General features: G+C 39.5%; 1 protein-coding gene across 4 annotated transcripts in view; it reads right to left on the bottom strand.

Annotated features, from left to right (window-relative positions):
- Positions 1 to 25,076, bottom strand: part of LOC126215350 (V-type proton ATPase 116 kDa subunit a 1) — a 124,967-nt gene that overhangs the window by 33,201 nt on the left and 66,690 nt on the right. For all 4 annotated transcript variants that reach the window (XM_049942036.1, XM_049942037.1, XM_049942039.1 and 1 more), the window contains exons 5-10: positions 21,104 to 21,230; positions 20,669 to 20,845; positions 20,138 to 20,350; positions 14,920 to 15,070; positions 14,427 to 14,566; positions 3,730 to 3,963 (exon numbers count right to left, since the gene is read on the bottom strand). In XM_049942036.1, coding sequence (XP_049797993.1) covers positions 3,730 to 3,963; positions 14,427 to 14,566; positions 14,920 to 15,070; positions 20,138 to 20,350; positions 20,669 to 20,845; positions 21,104 to 21,230 — 1,042 coding nt within the window. The remainder of the gene's footprint in view (positions 1 to 3,729; positions 3,964 to 14,426; positions 14,567 to 14,919; positions 15,071 to 20,137; positions 20,351 to 20,668; positions 20,846 to 21,103; positions 21,231 to 25,076) is intronic.

Genomic DNA, 25,076 nt, shown 5'->3' on the forward strand with positions numbered 1-25,076 from the left:
AAAAATCGTGAAATCTGAGACTTATGTTCTGTATTGAAATATTGACTTGTACGTAATGCATTAAATGATGCGCAATTAAAGAGGATCATGCCAACCTTTTTTTGATCATTTTATAGTTTTTCTGTATATAGGGTAATAACTCAAATATTGGTCTGCCTGATCCACTCTTTTCATGTATTTGTTGTATTCTAGTACACTTTCAGGGTTTTTTTGTGTGTGTAATTGGTTCTTCTGCATTTTCTTGGAGTGTCAGTGAAAGTGGCATTATGTATTGTAGAGATCATTCGTATTGTTTTAGTTTCCAAAGCTCTCCATACCTGTGCGAGTACTTCACCTCTCCGTCATTGACAAGCTTCAAACTCATTGACTTTTGCGCGCTTTAATTTTTCCAGAAATCTATTTTGCCGTATAGTTCCACAAACTCTAATTTTCTTTTCAAGTAACTTCTCTGCAAGTTCTACACTGTTATAATAAGTATCCATGTAGAAGTGATGCCACTTTCCATAAGAAGGTGTCAATAGTTTCATCACTGTTTTTGCTAAAGGCTGTCCACAGCCGGAGTATATCTTGAATGAGGTATCATTCCTTCATCAATTGAGATGTTTTGACTTAATTTAAAAGTTTCTTTAAACTTTTTGGAAAAATAATCAATTACGAATTGCACATTGAAAAGCCGGGCGGCATTATGCAGTTAGTAGTAGAAGTAGTAGTTGTTGTTGTTGTTGTTGTTGTTGTTGTTGGAAAAATGTAAAATTGGTAATATTTGTCTGAATCGATTGTGGGATATCATTTTGAGAAATATTGGATTTGTTGACCAACAATCATCAATCCTTGCTTTATTTACAATTCCCATAAGGATAGCAAGCCCAAACCATTTTCAAAGTTCAGGTCCCATAACGTCAACAAATTTGGCATATTTTTTTATCCACTTTCCTTCTATTGCAATTTTGACTGTAGTACTCATTGGTTTCGTTGCTAATATATTCAAATAGATCATTCCCAATATATAATTCTACGATATCCTCGACGCTCTGTGTATCTTTGGGAAATATGTTTGGACCCGTAGATCCTTCAAATTTATTATTGGTCCTCCGTAAATCCAAGTCTGACCACTGTCTTCTTCGACTGATTCATCTGAATAAGTTGGCAACCTTAGTGTTCGCTGAATTCTTCTTGGATGTATTTCACTATCTTCCAATGATTCTTCATCACTTTAATTTTTTTGATATCCAGTGTCTTCTTCCCAGTCGGCCAAGTCGTCCAGAACGTCAGACAAGACATCCGCGCATTCATCATAAATAATCGTATTGTCTCTCATCTGCCATGATTAAAGGGCACAAGTATTTATAAAAACAAAAAACTTGTTGACGTGTGTAACTTACTGTTAAAACACCAACAGAATGCAAAAGATACTGAAGTGCTGTCACCGGCCACTGTGCAATACTATGCTCATGACACCACTGTGTCACCGGCTGTTGACCGCTATTTTGCGCACAACACCACTGTGGTGTCGCCGAATGGCAGAGTGTTAATAGTACATCACTGAATGTACAAGGTATGATTCTATATCCTGGGACAGTTTTGTTTTAATACCTTTGATAACTCCTGGGAAAAGGGATGTAATGTGTCAAATTTAATATTATCAGGCTAAGGTTTTGATACCTCCCTAATTAGGGAACCTATACTGTATGCTTGTGTCTTTGTTTACAGTCTGGAGTGGGGCACCATGTCAAATGCTTTTCAGAAATCTAGGAAGCTAAGGAAGGTGTCAATGTGAGACCTGGAAACTTACTTGTTTTCAGCTCTTTCAGCTACTTCTCTATGCCAGAAATGCCTAATATTATGTCCTCCATATTGGAGTCTGTGAACTCTTACAGCCTACAACCATTCCCAACCACAGCTCATTCTACTACTCACTTTTTATGGATACTTTGCTTTAACATGGTTCCATATCCCAAATTAAATATTTCATTCACAATACACTGAGCTCTAGGGCATTCAACTGCACTGAAACCAGCTTGTTAATTGGATGCTATAGACAGAATTTCTGAAAATAATACCTTAGGTGGAAGAGATGCTGTTAACCTTAAATAACATGGGATACATTTTCAAAGGTTATTATTTACTAACATGTATTGTAAGACTGTATTTTTTCTGTATAATGCCTCTGTATTTTCTGTAACTATTAAGATATGTAACTCCTTACATAACACCATATTTTACAAGTTTTCAACTTCTTTTATATTTTTTCCCCAAAGGGTATAATCACAATGGTGGTGTCGATTGCAGAGCACAATCTCTTTGTGAGTGATGGAATATCTGAAAGTCTAATTTAATTTTTACACTGATTTTGCTTCCTCTGAAACCAGAGAATTTGTACAGCTTGCACGTAGTTATCAAAGCAAAGCAAAGCAAGAACTCCTAGCAAATTGTGTACATCAAACTTCAGTAATCTAGCATAAGTAAACAGTCAAGGAAAAAGGTGTCCATTCTGGAAAAGGTGATTCTGTTACCAAGAAGCAGTGACCAGGTGATGCTGTACACTGTTTCTCTTAAAGTACAAAAGGTGGGAATTACATTTTATTTGTCATGTTCGATTAACATTAGTGGGGAAATTTGAGAAACATTTTTAAAAGGACTACTTTCCTAATGGCACCACTGCTCTAACACCAAATTAAGTTAAGAGAACTTTTTCAGACTTTAAACAGTTTTCAATAGACTAAAGAATGACATTTACTCCCAGAAAACTTAAACAGAAATTAATTATGAAAACTTCCTGGTAGATTAAAACTGTGTGCCAGACCGAGACTAACTCGGGACCTTTGTCTTTCGTGGGCAGAAAGTAAGGCTGTGGGGATGGGGCGTGAGTCGTGCTTGGGTAGCTCAGTTGATAGAGCAGTTGCCCGCGCGAAAGGCAAAGGTCCCGAGTTCGAGTCTCGGTCCGGCACACAGTTTTAATCTGCCAGGAAGTTTCATATCAGCGCTCACTCCGCAGCAGAGTGAAAATCTCATTCCAGAAATTAATTTTGTATTGTAACAAATATGAATGATGTTCATTACCAAAATAAAGTTATTGTTTTTGATGTCAGAAAATGTTAATGCGTAGTTTCAGTCTGTACAGAGCTGCCACTGTCGTATTTTGTATTTTTAATGCATTTTCCACATCACAGCGCATATTTGCAGAATTTTTGTGCATATTTCTAGCATATTTACTCATTAAATACATTCATACTTTGGTTATTTTAGAACATATTAATGCAAATTTTGATAACGAGAGCTTGATCATATGCTCGGATCAGACAAGAAAGAAAAATAAAACTACAGGCTTAGTCTAGTTATTGCCCTTTATTTTCTGCAAGTGAGTTTTGGAAACATAGCATATGTGAATCTGAACAACCATCTGGGGAATTGGAATTGATTCCTCCCAAATATATGTCTGTATCTTTGGCCTTGTGCTACAACAGTTGGATTAAGTTTTCTAACATTATTTTTCCAGTGATCCTATTTTCGACAAAAACCTTCATTTGTAGCTTTTCAGGTTCCATGACTCAATTAGTGAAAATAGCAACAGATTATAGCACTTTCATCACTAACAAGCCCGTGATTGACACTAAGTTAGACCTGATTAAATCAGACTAAATGGATTGTACATCAAGGAATGTCAACTTGTCTTACTTTTAGTACCTACAAGAAGAAACAGGAAATACGTGAATACACCACAGTACATACCTGCCAAACTGGATCCATTCCAAATGGGTAGGGGTATTGAAGAAACTCTTTTGCAGGATCTAGCTGTAGCTCTTTACTGTGCCTTAATGTTGATTCATTGTATTCTACTTTCCAATATGAGCCAAATATATTCAATGACTTCGAGAATACGTCATTATAGATAAGACCCGTATACATTGAAAACAGGCCCATAAGCAACACTACATATCGACCACCAAAGAAAATATTCCATATCTGAAAAATTAAGAAACACAAAATCAACTGCACTATCAATGCAAGCAGCCAGTGATAAACTCACTTTTGTGCTTTCGAGATGTGGCGGACAGAGGAGAGGTCATCAGAAGGCAACAAAAGGGAAATTACATGAATTGTAACAAAGCTGATGTGGAACACGGAGACAAATGGCAACGAATCTAGCTAAGTATTTCTGTTGATTGCTTTCTTTCAAACTTTATGTGGAAGATAGGTGGGAGGAGGGAAGAGGGGGGTGGGAGGGAGGGGGGGGGGGCATGGAAATATACAGGGTGGATCAAAAAGAATCATCCGATTTAGCAGGTCTGTATTTCTGGAACTGAATTATATACAATGAATTTTGTTTTTTGATGAACAGGACTCAAGTGTTTTGTTCCCCCCTCTCCATACCGTTTCTTGAGATGCACAGCATGTGTCAATGCATTATTCAAATCGTTCCCACACTGCAGCGAGCATATCTTTTGAATTACAGCATCCACAGCTGCTGTTATGCACATAAGCAATGTCTTTTATAAACCCGCACTAGAAAGAATCACATGCAGTCAGGTCGGGTGACCTTGGAGGCCCGTAATGTAAGGCTGAATCATTTGGTCCAGTGCGATCAATCCATTGTTCGGTAATTCTTTGGATTAAAAATTCCCGCACTTCCATATGCCAGTGTGACGATGCCCCATCCTGCTGGTAAATGACTTCATTCAAATACTCTCCAACTGTGGGAAAAGTTCTCAAGCATATCGAGGTATGTGTTTCCTGTAACAGTGTTCTCAGCAAATACAAATGGACCATACACCCTTTCCCGTGAAACTGCACAAAACACATTAGATTTTGGAGTCCCTCTCATGTTGTACAACTACATGTAGTTGTTCTGTACCCCATATTCTTACATTACATTACACACCTTTCCATTTAAATGGAATGTTGCCTCTTCACTAAACACTAAGCGCGGAAGAAAATTGTCATCCTCCATCTTGCCAAGAACAAGAACACAGAACTCCACACATTGTCACCTTGACAAAGAGCTTGCAGTAGCTGAATTTTGTATAGTTTCATGTGGAAATGTCGATTCAACACATGCCAGATGGACATTGTCCCAATGATGAGCTGTCGAGCTTCACGGTGAACGGATTTCTGCGGACTCCTTGTGAAACTATTGCGGATGCGTTTCACATCTGCCACTCAGGGACAGCCCAGCGGTTTGCCTTTACTCAAACAACCTGTTTCTCAGAATTGTTCATGCAATCGTCTAATGCTTTCTGCTGTAGGATGATCCACACCATACCTTGTATGGAAGTCATGCTGAACAGTTATTACTGACCCGCAGTGTGCAAAACATACTGCAACACAACACTTTCTGTTATTGCTGGATGTGAGGTCCGCCAGTTATGCAAAACATTTTTTCTCATTACCCAAACATGTTTCGGCACCACTGAGCCAACACCAGTGGGTTTTTGGTTTTATTTATTCTGCAATGTGAACATTTTTGTTAAATGATTATAAAATTATGTGCAACTTTAGTTCAAACAACAGATCATTTCTTTTTGTGAATACCTTTACATCTGGCGCGCATGAATTTTCTGGATCACTTGTGTGTTAATTACTACAGGTAGCTTTGTCACCTGCAACCAAACAATGTTGATGAAGTTTTTGCTGGGAGTTAACCTATCTTTTAGAATGTAATTTAATTTGTCGCGACGTTTTCGCACCTATATTCGTTTTTATTTACGTTTTCGTGTGGCAAACACTTCCCTTCTCCACATCATGCTGAGGTGTTGTGATGCACACGTAACTAGAACAAGTATTATCCACAAATAACGTAATAAAACACTTTTCACCTCACCAAAACACAGTGTGATTGTGGTTTGCTGCGTGTCTCAGTCCAGTCAGTGTTCATTTGTTCACCAGAGAGTTCGGTGCCAAATTTGAATTTTGTTTGCATTTTATCTCTCTCTCTCTCTCTCTCTCTCTCTGTATGTTTGTTTGTTTGTGTGTGTGTGTGTGTGTAGACTATTTGTGCAGTTTTTAATTGTAAAGTTCCTTTAATGTGTTAAGTACTGTAGTTGAGTGGTGACTGTAGGCTATTAGGTGGTCAGCAAATGTGCAATAGGAGCTGTTGCTTTTTAAAGGTCTGAGGTGTTCTGAATATCTGGTTTTGAAGTTTCTGCATGTTTGTCCTATGTACACTGACTGGCAAGTGTTGCATGCGAGTTCATATATTCCTGATCTGTTAAATTTATCCATGGCTGTTTCTTTTGTTCTGATCTTTTTCTGTGTTGTGTTCTCCATCCTGCACCCTATTTGGAGTCCCTGTTTCTTTAATATGTTGCCTATTCTGTGAACAGTCTTGTCACTGTAGGTGAGTATGTACCATTTCGTTTTGGTGTGTGTGTGTGTGTGTGTGTGTGTGTGTGTGTGTGTGTGTGTGTGTGTGTGTGTGTGTGTGCGCGCGTGTGGTGTGGTGTGGTGTTGTGTTTCCTTGTTGTTTTAATCTTTGGGTGACGATGATTGTTTCATTTATTGGAATGCAAGTGTACATCGATGTGATGTCGAATGGTATGAGGGTTGTTGTGTCCAGTATGTGTATGTTCTTTATTCTGTCAATTAACTCCTTTGACTTTTCCAGACTTCTGTTGTTATCAAACATGTACAGTTTTTTCAGTAGTGCGTGTGTTTGTTGGGCTAGGTGGTAGGATGGAGCATTTAGGAAGTTAATGATGGGTCTTAATGGAATGTTATCCTTGTGGATCTTTGGTAGGGAATTTAGGGCGGGTGCTTCTGGATTTTTTTGTGTCATCCTCTTTACCTGGCTTTCTGAGAATGTATTATTGATGTTTTTTAGTGTGTTGTATGTTTTTCTGGTATCTTGCTGTTGGGTCACTGATCAGTTTTGTGATGTTCTTGTCTTTGAGAAAATCTAGTGTTTTCTCTGTGTATTCTTTTTCAGCCATAATTACAGTAATATTCCCTTTGTCTGCTCTTGTTACTATGGCATTGTTCTGTTTTAATTTTTGTTTTAGTTTGCTGGCTGTGATTTCCTCTGACGTTTTATGATTAGAAATAATTGTGGATTTGTGTGTTCTGGTTATCTGTTATTCCTGTAGCTACTAATTTTCTTGTCAAGTTTGCATTAAAATTTGGTGTGCTCAGTCTTTCTTGTTCCTGTATAATGTGTTCTGATTCCATTATGAGGTTTTCTATTATTTTGTATGATATGTTTGTGTTAATGTTGCGATTTGGCCCTTTTTCTAGTAGGCTCTTTTCTTGTTTGGTAAGATTTATGTCAGTTCGGTTAACGATTCTGTCATGGAACTTATATTGTTGGTTGAAATTGTTTTTAGTGGGTGTTTTTGTGCTGTTGATTATTCTGTTGAGTTTTCTGTTTTGTTTCTCTCATTTTTCTTGCATTACTTTCTGAGTATATGCCTTTTCTCTCTCTTGTTTTTTCCTCAAAGTGAGCTGGTATTGTAAATTTGTTGGCCAAATCTAAATGTGTTTGGTAACGTTCAGTGTTGAGCAACTCTTTTTAGCATATAATTCCCTAATTTCCTGCTTTAGCCACAAAATCTCCACTTTATTTTTCACTTTTTCTTTCACAAGCACCACCATTCACAACCTATCAAACCAACCATAGACACATAAGCATGCAAACTTCAGATTCATGCTACACAGATTAAACAGAACACCCATGAACAAACATAACTACACACAAGAACTAAACACAATAATACAAGTAGCAGTAGAAAATAGTTATACTACCAATATGGTAGACAAGTTAAATAAAAAAAATATGCAAACAGTACAAAAATGAACATACCGCACGCACGCACGCACGCACGCACGCACGCACGCACAGATAAAATGCAAACAAAATTCAAATTTGGCACCGAACTCTCTGGTGAATAAATGAACACTGACTGGGCTGGGACACACAACAAACCACAATCACACTGTGTTTTGGTGAGGTGAAAATTGTTTTATGATGTTTTTTGTGGAAAACACTTGTTATAGTTACATGTGCATCACAACACCTCAGCATGATGCGGAGAATGGAAGTGCTTGCCACACGAAAACTTAAGTAAAAACGAATATAGGCACGAAAACATCGCGACAAACTAAATTACATTCTAGAAGATAGGTTAACTCCCAGCAAAAACTTCATCATCAACATCGTTTGGTTGCAGGTGACAAGCTACCTGGAGTAATTAACACACAAGTGATACAAAAAATTTATGCACGCAAAATGTAAAGGTATTTCCAAAAAGAAACTATCTGTTTGAACTAAAGTTGTACATGATTTTATAATCATTTAACAAAAATGTTCACACTGCAGAACAAATAAAAACGAAACCCACTGATGATGGCACAGTGGTGCCGAAACATGTTTGGGCACTGAGAAAAAACGGTGTTTTGCCTAACTGGCAAACCTCACATCCAAAATTTTAACTGCACACGCAGCCAATACAGGGAGCTGCAAATCAAATTTATGAACTTTCTGTTATCTAGACAGGACACCATTTTTACTAGAACTGAAGTGGGCGCACAGTACTGCTACCTACTGGGAACCATGTAAAACTCAAGAGTTGGCTCTATCCAACAGTATGTTGTTCACACACATCTCAAACAACATAATAGTTATGATTTATTTTTTTTAATTGGATGATTCTTTTAGATACACCCTGTCTTTTCACGACACATCCAACAACAGCTAAATGGATGCTGTAAGATTGATTCATACATCATTAAACATTGTGAAACTGTATGGCAATTTATCTTCACCAACTGTTCTTTACAAAATATTGTAGCTGAAGCAGCAGCCCTTGACAATATCTCCACAGCAGCTGAGAATGCTGTGCGAAGCACTCCACTGTGACATATAAAATAGATTCCTTTGCCAAAATTTTGGAATCATATTCTCTGCTTCAAACAAACCTGCAGCTGACAAGTTCTATGTCAGCAAACTATTAGATAACTAGTACCAGCATGACTGTCATTCTGAATCCTCTGTGAACAGAAGTGAGCAGTGTGGATGGCAGTGACAAGCTTCACTCAAAATCTTTTCTCCACAAGGTATCTTAGGGAGTGGGGTGGAGGATACCTCATCTACTACTCCTAATTCCCACTTTTCTGTTCCAGTCATAAATAGTGCACAGGAAGAACAACAGTTGGTATGCCTCCAAGAGAATTCAGGCCCCTGTATTTTATCTTCATGATCTTTTGCAAAATACATGAAGGAAACAATATACTGGTTGACTCACCCAGGAACATTCACTGCTAAAATTTTATGAATAAACTACAAAGTGATGTACAATGCCCCCTTTTAGTGTCTGCCACTGAAATTGAAGGAGCATCTGATTGACACTCTAAACCATGAACATTGGTCAGAATCCTATATCATATATTCTGCAAAGGATAGATTGTTAATCACCACAGAGATGAGACTGAATTGCAGTGAGGAACAACAAAATGAATGTTACACATTGAGATTTTGGCCAGAAGTTTCTGTATAAAGGGAAACAAACACATTCACACGAGCAAGCACACCTTACACACACGTGACTGCTATCTTCAGTCACTCTGGCCACAATGCAACTGTGTCGAGTCGAACTGTTCAGCATCACGTTATGTTCAGCGCCACATTGTGCCTCAGGGTGAAGCACTTTGGTCCTGGCCACAGTTTGGTTGCTGCTATTCATCCTGGTGAACAGCTGGTTGGATGTCATACCAATACAAAAAGCCGTGCAATGATTGCAGAAGAGCAGGTGTATGACATGGCATACCTAGGTGGCCCAGCCTCTGATGGTATAAGATAACTGTGACAGAACTGGATTAGGAAATGTTGGGTGGGTGAATTGCACAGGTCTTTCAGGTCGGGAGGAGGAGATGCGATTCCTGTGGCGAGGTGTGGAGCTGGGAGTGGTGTAAGGATGGACTATGATGATGTGGAGATTGGATGGGCGGCAGAACACCATTTTGGAATGGGAAGCCCTGAAAAAAGATGTGGTTCAGTTGTTCCAGTCTGGGGTGATACTGGGTGACAATGGGAGCACTCCCTTTTGTGTGAAAGCAGTGGCAGGTATTGAAATACCAGGTGAAGTGAGTGGGAGAAAAGGTATTGGCACTGTGAAGGGATGAGGATAGGGTGTCTTGGCCTCAAGTCCTGAGCATGAAAATACCACCACCAATGAACCTGAACCAAACCAAACCAGAGCTTTCAGGTTTTGGAGGCTAGAAACGTTTCCTCTGGGTGGCCCATGAAAATGTTGGCTCTCAAAGGTGCCTTGCAGGTGCCCATGGCTGTGCCATAGATTCATTTGCAAATCCTCCCTTCAAAGAAGAAGAAGCTGTGTATTAGAATATAGTTAGTTAGGTGTATTTGGATTGAGGTAGTAGTTTTGTGTGTAAAGGACATTCAAGAACGTGTTTAACAGCAGTAATAGCATGGGGATGATGTATGTTGGTATATAGGGAGGTGGCATCAACAGTGACAAATAGGGGTCCAGGAGGTAAAGTGGTGAGGATGGTGGAGAGTCTGTGAAGGAAGTGGTTATCTTTTCCTTTGAAGGCCAGATTATGGGCAATTCATTGGAGGTGTTGGTCAAAGAGGGTCTAAATCCTTTCAGTGGGAGCACAATAACCAGATACAATGGGGCATCTGTGTTTGTTGGGTTTGCAGATTTTCGGGAGCATGTAGAAGGTGGGCGTGCTGTGTGTCATGGGGGTGAGGTGGGAAATGGGTTCAGGGGAAAGGTTCTGGAAAAGTGCTAAGGCTTTAAGCAGGGATTGGAGTTACAGTGGATTTCTGGGATGGGACCACTCTGGCAGAGTTTATAGGCAGAGGAGCGAGAGAACTGCTGGAGACCTTCCACCAGGTAGTCACTGCAACTCATAACAACAGTGGTGGAAACCGTCTGTAAGGACTACGATTACATCAGGATCTGTATATGCCTGTCCCTTCTCCCGCTGAAAGGCTAATGTTATGAAGGGGCCTGGGGAAAGACCATGACACCAAGTTGGAGGTAAGTTATTTATCGAAGATGGCTGGTGGTGGTATGAACAGAGAAGCAGGATTCAATGTTGGGATTAGGTTCACTGGTTGGAGGTAAATGTGGCAAAGAGGTGGTACCATTGCAGGGAGTTTAACAACAATGTTCTGGGATTGTTCTGACACTGAAAACATTTATTTGCCACCAATCTCTCTAACCAAGGCCAACCTAATGACAAGATTGAACCCTGCCTCTCCCAGTTCATATCAAAAACCAACTGTGATCCTCACCACCACCACCACCACCACCACCACCACCACCACCACCACCACCACCCAAACCCCCTCCCTCAGAACCACCACGAGTCACCTTCCAGTAATTCCTTAATTTCAACTTGGCCTCACCATCCTTCCCCATGCCCCTTCCTAACACCACCAACATTTCAGCAGAAGAAAGGACAGGCATACACAATGTTAAAACAAATCCTGAGCGAAAAATCATACCTGCAGATAAAGGTTCCGCCACTGTAATTGAGTTGCAGTATACCTGGCGGAATACCTTTGACAACTGTAGCTCCTTCACCTAAAAATTCTGCCAGAGTGATCCCATCCCAGAAATCCACTGTAGCTCCAATCCCTGCTTAAAACCTTAGACTCTTCCCAGGACCTTACCCCTGAATCAATCTCTCCCCTCACCCCTATGACACCCCATACCCACCTTCTACATGCTACCCAAAATCCACAAATCCAAACAAACACAGATGCCCCATTGTAGCAGGTTATTGTGCTCCCACTGAAACTATTTCTACCCTCACTGACAGACACATCCAACCCACTGCCCGAAATCTAGCCTCCCATGTCAAAGATACCAACCACTTCCTTCATCAACTCTCCACCACCCCCATCCCTTTACCTCCTGGATCCCTACTCCTCATTGCTGATGCCATTACCCTATACACCAACATCCCTCATGCCCTTGGTCTTGCCAATATTGAACACAGCCCCTCTCTATGTTCTTCAGACACCAAACACACTACATCATTCCTCATACACCTTACTAACTTTATCCCAAACACACCTGCTACTACTTTGAAAGGAAGGTGTACAAACAAATACAAGGCACAGCCATTGGCATCAGCATAGCACCCTCCTATGTCAACCTGTTAATGGGCCATCTACAGGAAATGTTCTTAGTCTCTCAAAACCCAAAAGCCCTGGTTTGGATCAGGTTCATTGATGATACCTTCACAATCTGGACTCAGCACCAACACACCATATCCTCATTCCTTCACAATGTCCACTTCATCTCCCCATCTTCTTCACGTGGTCGTCCTAAACCCAGAAAGCCACTTGCCCATATGTTTATCACTTCCTCTGATGGCTCCAACCACACTTTTGTCCACATTAAACATATCAGCCGTCAACAGTACCTGCATTTTAACATCTGGCACATCTTCCAAACATAAAATCTCTCCCATACAGCCTGATCACCCAGGGATGGCTCATCTGCAGTACCAAGAATTCCCTTGCCCAGTAAATTGACAGTCTAACAAAAGCCTTCACAGAACAGCACTATTCCTCGTCCTAGACTGCAAACAAATTTCCTGTGCCACATCCCCACACACCCACAATCCTCCCACCAATCCGAAGAACCAGCTACGAAGGAGTGCCCCCTCGTCACCCAGCACCACCCCTGACTAACAACTGAACCACATCCTTTGTCACAGCTTTGATTATCTATCATCATTCACAGCCCTCCTAAAGTGGTGTTCCATTGCCCACCCAACTTCCACAACATCCTAGTCTATGCCTGTGCCAATCCCAACCCCTTGCCACAAGGATCATACCCCGTGGAAGATCAAGGTGCAAGACCTGCCCAACAGAGACTGCCGCATGTGAAAGCAGTCCTGTCGTGTACCAGCTCTGCTACAATCATTACACAACCTTTTTTATTGGTATGACAACCTACTGTCCCCACTCCCTCCACCCAGTAGTTTCTATGCACTGTCCTATCAGCTCCTCACAATTTACATTCCCTCACCCTCATTGTGCACCACCATAGGTCACCGTACCCACTGCTTTTTTCCCTTCTCTGCTCTTCTCCTTTTCTACTGCCCATCCCTCCCTTCTGACCACCAAGGCCTCCCAATGCTGGCAGCCTTGTTCTGCCATCATCTTGTCCTTCCATTCTCCAATAGGTAGCACTGACTTCTCTCCGCCACCTATACCCTGCTATATGCCCCCCCCCCCCCCCTTCCTCCCATCAATCCAGACTGTTGCTTCGGATCGATGCAAAACAGTTTCATTCTGGCCATAGCAGCTGAAGATAGCAGTCGTGTGCACATGAAGTGTGCTTTTTGTGTGAATGTGTACGTTCCCTTCTTTTCTGAAATCTCGGTGTGTTACAATCTTCTCGTTGTGCCTGTCCAACTCAATGTGTCAATTTTACACTAACACCCAAACCTCCAGATGTCAGACACTCAGATCGGCACCAAACATTGTGTGTCAATAGAGTATCAACCGAAACACTGATTTAGTTCGTGCTGTCATCCAGTAGAAGATCCTTAAATGGTAATTAAAAGTAACACCAGAACTACGGATTTTAAAAAAAGCGCGTCTGTGGAATGCGAATGTCAAGGTCATTGGAAAGCAAGTAGGTAGAGTGTCAGATTGTTGTACAAAAGTCTCAAGTTTGAAACCCATTCATGGCAAGTTTTTTTAACAGTTTACATGTGAAATTGTTATGTGGGAGAACATTTTTTCTGTCATCTGAAATGACCTTTCGAAGTTTGTAGCACTGTTCTTTTGGCAATTTGCTTTTGCTTCGTTAGTTGGAAGTAGCAAACCTATAGAGTACATTTGTATAGATAGATGTTGTGGAATCTATACAAATGTACTATATAGGCTTGCTACTTTCAACTAAAAAAGCGAAAGCAAACTGCCAAAAGAACAGTGCTACAAACTCAATGTCCTTTTAGATGTCAGAAAATGTTCTCCCATATAACAATTCCACACGTAAACTGTTAAAAAAATTTTCGTCACTGGGTTCCGAACTCCGGTGTATGGCGAGTAGCAGTCTATCCTTTCCATACTACTTTAAGGATGCAGTAGTGTTATTCAAAGAATAGCTATCTATTTAAATAAAATGTTGGATGTAGTTTGTGTAAGAAAAATTGGTCTATAACTGTTCATTGTTAATTTTCTGTACAGGCTTAGTCTCTAATGTAAACCTTGGTTGCTACATAACACAAGGTTGACCTTCAGGTTAGGATCTCTGAGGCACATTGTATGAATTAACACTTTAAAAATTAATAAGTATTCTTACCCAGCATGAAATTTATTCTGTGAGCTCTGTTTGTTTGTTCCAAAGTTTTATGCTTTGACTTAATATTCTTCTAAACTTTATGAACATTACGTACACAATTACAAATTTGTCAAAAAAAAAAAAATTAAACTGGAAACTTACATCACTGTCTGACTTCTTAGCAGCTAGTGGCTTCTCCTTCAGCACCATCCAGAATCCAAATAATGCCATGATTAGTCCATGTCCAGTATCTCCAAACATTACAGCAAACAAAAATGGAAATGTGATTATGGTGTAAGGTGCTGAAACAAAGATTTTTACCGTATTTATGTATACAGCTTTAAGTTTTTATAAACTTAAAACTTTTGCTGCAGACCAAAATGAAATTCAGATACAGACAAAATTCACAAAGCCCAAAATGATTTTGTTCCAACTTAAGGTATGGATCCCACAGGTTTTTCATGAGCTTGTTTTTTCCACATTTTTAATGCAATTATATTCCTAATGTCCTATACTGCATTAAAAAAGATGGGAAAATTTAGAACAATTTATTCTCTCCTCTTCTGCAAATAAGACAGGCAATAACCAAGCCCATTGTTCAATGCACTCAAAGCTAATTACACTTATAAGGGCTTAAGATTTTTTAAAATATTACCTGGATTTACTTCTCTATAGCTGGCAACTCCATATGCATCAACTAAAGTCTGGAACGCACTCGTAAACTTATTTGTTCTATTATACGTAGGTGGATCCTCAAATGTCTGCATCCGATTCAGAATTGGAGGAACTGAGCTGCCACTGCGTTCCTGGAAGCAGTGAAAGAATAATTTCTTTATGAGGCTCTTTCCATTTCATATTATTTTATTACAATATATATGAGGGTGATTCAAATATAAATAGTAATTGTTTTTTATACATTTACTCATTTATCTTTTGCACTAAAGGAAACTTCAGTTTTCTCTACATAGCCCTCTGCACACTAAATACTTTTTCCAGTGGTTTGAAAGCTTGAACATCCTTTGTCATAAAGAGATTGAGGGTACATTATCAACCAAGTGCACACTGCTCATCATCTCATAGGGGACTAATCCTGATTGTAGGGAGGGAGATTGAGGGTTTCCCAGTGAATGTCCTCCATCTTGCTTCTAGTTTGGTTCATCATGTGAGGGTTAGAGTTGTCATGGGAAAGGATGACATCTCCTTATGTGCATTCCTCATCTTGTGTTTTGGTACACAGCTTTAGCTGATTAACAAGTGGCAACCTTAAGCTGCATTCACCTTACTTCGATCATGAACTTCTGAGATCATCAGTCCCCTAGAACTTAAAACTACTCAAACCTAACTAACCTAATGACATCACACACATCCATGCCCGAGGCAGGATTCGAACCTGCGACCGTAGTGGTCGCGCGGTTCCAGACTGTAGAGCCTAGAACCGCTTAGCCACCCTGGCCAACTAAGTTTGTCCTGATTATGTGTGTGACAATACTGAAATAATTATAATAAAAAAAATAATAACAATAATAATACCAATACTGACCTACTCATTTGGAGTAGTGAAATGGAGTAACACAGACCTAGAAGCACTCAATACACTTACACGATCACAATGCCACAAATATAGAATACATCACATACATTCAGCAACAGAAAGATTCACATTAAGCAGAAAGGAAGGAGGAAGGGGATTCATCGACATAAAAAACCTACATTATGGACAGGTAGACAATTTAAGAAAATTCTTTCTAGAACGAGCAGAAACTAGCAAAATACACAAAGCAATCACTCGTATAAATACATCGGCTACACCACTGCAATTTCATAACCACTTCTACAACCCTTTAGATCACATAACATCAACAGATACAAAGAAAGTAAATTGGAAAAATAGAACACTACATAGCAAGCACCCGTATCATCTAACACAGCCACACATCAATCAAGACGCATCCAACACATGGCTAAGAAAAGGCAATATATACAGTGAGATGGAAGGATTCATGACTGCAATACAGGATCAAACAAACACCATATATTACAGCAAGCATATTATTAAAGATCCCAATACCACAACAGATAAATGCAGACTTTGCAAACAACAAATAGAAACAGTAGATCACATCACAAGCGGATGTACAATACTAGCAAATACAGAATACCCCAGGAGACACGACAATGTAGCAAAAATAATACATCAACAACTTGCCATAAAACAAACTAATAAAACAACACGTTCCCACATACAAGTATGCACCACAAAATGTACTGGAGAATGATGAATACAAATTATACTGGAACAGAACCATTATAACAGATAAAACAACGCCACATAACAAACCTGACATCATACTCACCAATAAAAAGAAGAAATTAACACAACTAATCGAATTATCCATACCCAATACAACAAATATACAGAAGAAAACAGGAGAAAAAATTGAAAAATACATCCAACTGGCTGAGGAAGTCAAGGACATGTGGCATCAGGATAAAGTTGACATACCGATTATACTATCAACTACAGGAGTCATACCACACAATATCCACCAGTACATCAATGCAATACAGCTACATCCAAATGTATATATACAACTACAGAAATCCGTAATTATTGATACGTGTTCAATAACCCGAAAGTTCCTAAATACATTGTAACACATACCGTACAGTTAAAAGGAAGTCACGCTTGATCAAGGTCCGCGTCACTTTCCATTTTTAACCAGACTTAACGTCTGAGAAAGTAAAGAAATAATAATAATAATAATAAATTTAATTGGATTTAGTTTATTTTTTGTAGTGAAATATGAATCTTAGACAATTTCATTTATTGATAATTGACAAATAATTTGGATAGTAATTTGTCAATGTGACCACATGCTGTTGTAAAGTACTGCCCTATGGTGTGACGTAATAAATGTGTTTGTGATTTTTCATTAAAAATAGTGCCAGCATCTTAATGCATACTTAGTCATACCTGGGAAGTGAAACCAATTTTTCAATGGCATTATCACAAGTCTCAGATAGTTATTATTGTGCTACTTAACTCACTAAAAGGTTAACACTGACCGCCCCACTCAGAAGGAAATGGGCTGATTTTAAAATAAAAAATTGAAATTCAACATACTTTCATCAAATCTTAAAAAATTTGATGTACTATCTTGAGGCTGCTCACCTATGTGATCCACTTTTGCCTGAGCTGCAATTAAAGCAGCTATGAAAGGAACAATTAATGGAAACTCCAGGTTAGAGTATCAATAGTATAAGGAAAAAGAGACTGCTACTTTCCATGAAGATGACTCATTAAATCGCAGACAGGCACAATGGAAAGACCCTTACACGTAGCTTTTGGCTAAACTGCCAGAGATGGCAGTCACGAGTGAATGAATGAGTGTGTGTCTTTCCTTTTCTGACAAAAGCTTTGACTGAAAGCTAGTGTGTAAGTGCCTTCTCATTGTGCCTGCCTGCAACTTAACATGTCATCTTTATGGTAAGCAGCAACCTATCTTTTGCTTATATTGTTAAACGTAAAAGAATATTTTAGTAGGAAAAGGCAAGATTTCAGGCTCAAACCTGAAACACTATTTCTTTTAAGATTGCCAGTCCCACACAATATGCAAGAGAACTGCTGAAGAGATTGGATAGTAAGAGATCAGGTACTGGTGGAAGTAAAGATGTGAGAGCAGGTGACAAGTCACAGTCTATGGCTCAGCCAGTAGAGCACTTGCCCACAGAAGGCAAAGGTCCTACCGTCAAATCCTAGTCAGACACACAGTTATAATCTGCCAGGATGTATAGCTGACAGTTTGTGCACAATTTTGTGAGCTGTAAGGTTAAAAGGGAAGGGAAGCCACTCAGACCCAAGGCCTGTAGTGAAGCTGAGGGGAGAAAGGTGTAGGTACAGGGAGGGAGGGAGGGAGGGATGGAGGCAGGCAGGCTGGCTTACAGATGGTACATTGGTAAGCACTGTACCAGCTTCAGTCCAGAGATAAAAATAGAGTGATACATAAAGATGACTATGGGTAGAGGAAACAACAGTGCAGTTAAGAATTAGGACACAAATAATATAAAAAGTATAATGACGGAAGGGACCTGAGTGCTTGCTAAACCACTGGCTACTTGGAACCTCCTGCCCTCAACTCAACACATGGAAACTTGCTTTCCAACAGATCTTTGCATCCCAACATCCTCCTGCATTCCTTTAACACAATCTCTTTAACATTATAAATGGAGTCCCTCTCATCCTGTGGCCTGAGTGACCAGTCCTTCTGTTTTAAACTTCCCCGGTCTGCCACTCTCACAGAAGGAGCTGTTAGTTCTAAAAGTTAGGTAATGTGTCACTTTCACTTCTATGTGGTTCACTAATATGGAGGTTTACAGGGAATGGGGGATCAGTTAGTGGTACCAAAAGTATCCTCCACAGCACAGTGGCATGTGGAATACAAATGAAGTAAACCCACATTTGAACAGCCATTACTGACCCACCATTGCAGAATGAATGCCTCCTCTGGACTTTTTGATGAGCTATAGTCTTCAGCCATAAGCTATCTCATTGCTTATGAATATTTTCTAAGCTCATGTGCCCAATTTCCAATACATGGTTGTGTCTGCCATTTCTTAACTTTTGGAATCCAGCAGCATGTCCAGTTCACCTGTATTCTATCATATCCAGTTGTAATTTCAACTTCCGCTCCAGTCTGTTACCTGATCTGTCTATCTTCCTGTTCCTCTCAGTAATTCCCAACCCGCAGTTCTCTGCTGCCAACTGAGCAACGTCAGCCTTTTTTTTACAGTTCTCATATGAAACTCCACATCTCAATGTTCTAAGCCAACACTACTATCATATATTCATTCTATAAGGGGCATAGGGGCATTCAAAGAAACAGGCCAGAGGCATAATTACAGAAACCAATACCTGTATGTTAGAAGTATTGACCCTGGCTGTTGATACACTTGTCCCACTGTGACACGAGGTGGTGAATGGCTGTCTCATAAAATTCCCGGGGCTGTGATGTTAACCAGTACCGCACATACAGCTGGATGTCGTCATCCGAGGTGAATAGTTTGCCCCTCACAGCCTTTAAGGGGATCAAAAATGGCGTAATCACAGGGATAGAGGTCCAGACAGTATCGAGGATGGCCGAGAACCTCCCACTTGAATATCTGCAGGAATGCCATGACCAAGTTCGCCATACGAGGCTTTGCATTGTTGTGGGACAGAACGACCCCACGGGTGAGATTGCCTGGTCGTTTTGATTTGATCGCTTGGCGAAGGGTGGCCAAGGTTTGCAAGTAACACTGGACATTCACTGTTGTCCCGTGCTGCAGGAAGTGAATCTGAAGGGGGCCATCTATATCAAAGAAGAATGTCAGCATAACCTTTTCTGCACTCGTGTGGACGACAACATCCAGCTGTACGTGCGGAGCTGATTAACATCACAGGTCCAGGAATTTTATGAGACAGCCATTCACCGCCTTGTGTCACAGTGGGACAAGTGTCAACAGCCAGGGTTAGTACTTCTAACATACAGGTAATGGTTTCTGTAATTATGCCTCTGGTGCGTTTCTTTTTGAATGCCCCTTATGTGTTTTCCTTTTCGGGCTAATCTGAACCTTTGCAATTATCAGTTGCACAGATATTTTTATTTCTCTTTACCAAGGTTGCTGAGAAAGTGACAGCTATGAATAAAATCATAATGCTACTTAACTATTGACGTTAATTAACAGAAGTTTTGTTTCTTTCAAATAACTTCATATTTTTAAGAGAACTGTCAGTGAAACAACATTATTACCAAGGAATAATAAGGAAAGTACCCATTAGCAGACAAACTAGTAATTCTGTTAAGAACTGGAGTTATTTTTCACACAGATCCTACCGTTCCACGGCGAAGGGCAAGTTGAATTGTCTCCAGGTCTAGCAGTGGAACCCAACACTCAGCAATCAGACACTTCTGGGTTACGTCCAGGTTGAACAGGTTTAATGTGAAGTAGATCGCTTTTATCTTCCGCACTTTGATAAACCAGTTCTTTATATTCTTGGCAGCAGCCACGAGGACACGGTGGCGATGGTCTTGAGTCTGCCCCAGCACCTACAGAACAGGCACAATTTCAGTATAGTGAAATACCTGCACACAAAAAAATTCAAATTAAACTAAATTGGCTAACAACCAGCTGCTACTTGAAATGAAACTAGGCTCATTGGTTTAAGTGCATAGAATTTTATTACATTAAAACTGTTTGGGGGGGGGGGGGGAGGGGATACACAATGTGCAAGCACACGCGTGCACATACATGGGCACCTCGAATTAATATCATATTTACGGAAGAATTGAGCAACAAAATCTGACCTGTGCAACTCCAGTGTGGCACCACACTCAAGAAAATAATGAGCAACTCTTATTACTCACTGTGTTGAGATCTTCAATCCTTGTCATGACGCCCATAGCCATTTCACGACGGTCAGCAGGAGCTTCGGGGCACGGGTATAGAGTGGCACGGAAGCCCTCACAGATCTTTTTCACTCTTGTCTTCAACTGGTCTCCTTGGAAGAAGATGATGAATACTGATTTGTAGACTGCATCCCCCTTCAAAGAAATTGTGACATAAGCAAAGTGCATTCAGTGTCTTCAGAGAAAGTGGTAGATGGGTTAGGTTTTCCAACATTTACTAGCCATGCTTCATTTTATATAGCACTGTAACTCATTTTAAACATTATTACAACTCATCTACCACCCTAATTCTTATTGTTTCTCAGGAATTGCATAACCTGATGTTTGTCCATGATATGAAAAACAATGTACTCATTTACAGAAGAACAAAAAAAGTACTTTCCCAACACTTACATTAGATGGGTCTTCAAGTGGTGTTTCTATCTCAGCTTGCCGAAGAAACACATTTCCACGGCATGCCCTCCACAGCATCCGTTCGAAAGCTGGAATGCGTTCTCTGAGGATAACTCCAGCTACAAACCTGGAGGTGACACAGGATCGAGAGAAAGTTCCGAAGTTGTGGAATTTGTTTCTCTTAACACATTTATGGTATCCCTGTCTTACACATGGTTCTCTTGCAGTTTGTCAACAACTGACAGCAGCTGTCACAAAAAACCTTTTTTCCCCAGATAAATGGGTATTAAGAAAACAGTAAGCTCACATTTTAAAAGACCCACATTTAAATCTTACTTTGACACAGTAATTTAGATTTCTACTGTTTGCCTACACTAATAAATATAAGAATGTGTACTGCATCACAATCAAAGCAGTTGCTGTTGTCAAATTTGTGCAGCAGTCCCATTTCTAACACTATATCAATGAATGATGTAATCCAACCAACGAATCTAATAGAACGCATTTCTGACTAAAGAACGGAACTTGCTTAGCAGACGATTTCCAAAGGGGAGGGGGTGGTGGTGGGGGGGGGGGGGGGGGGGGGACAAGCAGCACACCAACTTAACAGAGTTCAGTACCTCAGAATGTTTCAAAATCTTTTTCACTGTGCTGCTGGCTATACTATGCCTCCCTTTTGTAAAATATTTGATGATTACATCAAATCATTAATAGTTCTGCCTGCATCAGTCAAAGAATTTCGTATTAGAAAATTTAACAATATTCACAGTGTTCAGTCAGTTGTGACTAATAAAGAAACCAGGCTAATGAACACATCTAAATTAAATTTGATAATAAAGAACAATTAGTCACCCTTCAACAATGTTCAGAAAGTCACTCATGCCTCATGCGAAGACAGCTCACACCAAAAGTCTGGATAAGTATTTCAGTAGCCACTAACTATTTCATAATTACAAGGAAACAGTGTACATCTCACTATTGACAGTTTTCAAGCTCTTTGTAATACAAAAGTTACTTTTCACAACAGTGGTGAAGCCCTAAACATAGACAACAGCAACATAAACTAAGTTTCAGACAGTACTTAAGCTGCAAAATGCTTGTCTGTTGTTAAACAAATCACAAGATTACCATATTCATTAAGAGAGAATTTTAGTGTAACATGTAAATAGACATAGCCACAAGGAATTTAAAAAAATTATTTATCTTCTGATTTGATGCAAATTCCACTACACAAGAATACGTAATATACATAAAGGCACAAATTTAATTTTCTTCATGAGGCAATATCCTCCATATTAAGACTTTTTGGCATTCATCTGTTAACCAAGTGTCAGCTGTAGTCCTTTATGTCCCTCCATCTACATACTATTCAAACAGAAAACTTCAATAAAACATGTTTTGCATTTTACTGAAGATGTTACATATAATACAGATTTTCTCATCTAGTTGCTTTCGTTAATGCTAAACTTAACTTTTGATGGACAAACTTACGGAAAGCTCTGTAACTGTATCTTGAAAGTAAACTAGAAAGTTTGCATGATCTAGTTTTTATATGCTGCTATTTACATATAATACAAAATGTGTCAAATTTTATTTAACAAATTTCACAACATGGCAGCAATAACAGTAAGCACTGAAAGGCAAAAACTGAATTGTCTGTAACAAACAAACCACAAAAAGCATGTCCTTTGAAAGCAAACTGGACATTCCTCTGTTTTGTGGAGGCTTTACAACAATACATAACATTCAAAAAAGCTGGAAAACAGACATAATAGCTTCAAAACCAAATAACGCTTATCAACCGAATGTATTATCAAGTCAATTACACAGAAAAATAATTACATTCTCATCTAGGTTTGGATTTCATGTTCTCTGTGGAAAGGAACGGTAGCTCGAGAATGAGGAAAATTATGTAAGTGAAGACAATTCAATATTTTCAAGAACTATTATGTACAGAAGGGAAAGTTCACTAAGATATTGTTGGAATTACCTCCTACGGAAAAAAATCATGCAAGAAACTAAAATTGAAGCAAACTGTTTTACTTCTACATAGTAGTTTTTCTGTTAAGTCAGACCCTACATTCACTCAAATGCCTGAAACTTCTGCAAAATTCATGCTATTAATGCTACAAGCATGGAGTAGAACTTTGTACCTACATCACAAATTGTGGAAAAAAAGGCTGCTTAAATCTACGATTGATTACAGTATGGTAATTTGAAAGCATGACATCTACTTTGGGGAAACAAGTGCATTTATCAGTACTGTTTCATTGTAGAAATGGTACATGGAAGGGGAACACAATGAATTAGCATTAATGCAGACTGAGCAGATCACACATGAGCTACAGTGAAGCAAAATCAATTATAATCATCTCCATCCACAAAGGAAGGCAATTTCTGCAGGAGAAGGTGCGTAGACACAAAAGCTTTATTTAGACTCTTACTAGAAGGAAAAATCAAGGTAAGTTTCAAAGCAGTTGTAATGGCTGTCAAGCAAATTTATTTGTATGGCAAACAATGAAATAGGCTAAAGAATAACTCAAATATAAAAAATAAGTTTCTTCAATTAGGAAGTATAGCTACACATATAAGTAACTGTACAAGCGAACACCTGACATGGATCACAATACTGTGATGTGATGGAAACTGATGACTGTGGAAAGATGGTAGATACTTTGTAAGTCTAGGACAAAATATGGGGATACAATTTTTGAGTCATGAGAGTCACGAGAGTCAGCAGCCAGCAGCCATTCACCGGAGGATGAAGACAAAGTGGTGCAGGTATTCATCATCATTTCAGCAAATATACGTGCCAAAGAAAGTTTAAAGTGGAGTATCAACATCAATTGACACACCACACACTGTAACTGTACCAGATGTCACCACTGAATAGATTCAATTGTATATGGCCACTGGCTAGTAGTGGAACTTTAGAAAATTGGATATTAGTAGGGTTCTGGCATTGTAATTCGAAAGTGTCGGGGCATGACAAAGTTTGTTTTGTGGATACTGCAACAACTTTGACAGAATTCAAAGATCACCATTTCAGTGGCTCTGAAAACTGTTACACCCTTACGAGACTGGATGAGATAACGTACATACAATAAGATGCAGACCAACTGAACAAGTGAGCAATGGCAATGTTCATATATGCTGAAACCTGAGAAAATTAACACAGTTCTTCCAACTGGAGAAGTGAAGCTCAAGGTCTCTTGTGATTGAAAAGATTAATTACACGAGAGGTTTCTAGATCACAGATGGGCTGTGTCAACATCTAGTTGCAAGAATTCGGCTGACAACCATTTGGCCATCTTCATACTGCTGACTATTCCTTGAGCATGCATAGGTTGTCACAAGAGGTCTTCCCCTGATGAGTTTAGTGCCATCTGGTAAATGATGTTCCATCTGATTATGCATGCAGAATGGTGATACTTCACATAAGCATTCTTTTGAAAAGTGGGCCCATGGCCAGTGGTCATAATAATGAAATTAACTGTTACTAGACATGACATTTGGCATAATATTTTGTCTTTGTGAAGAAATTAAATGAATCAGGTTTCACCCTTTATACAGCTGAAAGCCACCATCACAATCCATAAGATTTTAAGATCCACAGATCCCTTAATTATTGAAACCCAGAAGGATCTAGTTGCGGGCAAGATTTTCACAGCAGAAAAATATGCAATGGTAAAAGAGCCAGTGATTCACTGCATGTGTGTGTGGGTGTTCACGCTCCATGCACACGCACGCTATTTCAGAAGAAAGCCTTCTGGTTGAAAGCTTGTGTGTTCGGTAGTCTTTTTGTTGTGCCTGTCTGCGACTCAACATTTCCGCTATATGGTGAGTAGCAATATATCCTTTTCAAAACATTGTCAACATCTCATCCCGTGTATTCCATTACAGGTAATTTCACATTTGATGACTCCAATGTTCAGCAACCACAAGGGAATCGTCATCCCTGCAAACAAGTCTT

Source organism: Schistocerca nitens, chromosome 12 (assembly GCF_023898315.1).
Source record: "Schistocerca nitens isolate TAMUIC-IGC-003100 chromosome 12, iqSchNite1.1, whole genome shotgun sequence".
Lineage (NCBI taxonomy): Eukaryota > Metazoa > Arthropoda > Insecta > Orthoptera > Acrididae > Schistocerca > Schistocerca nitens.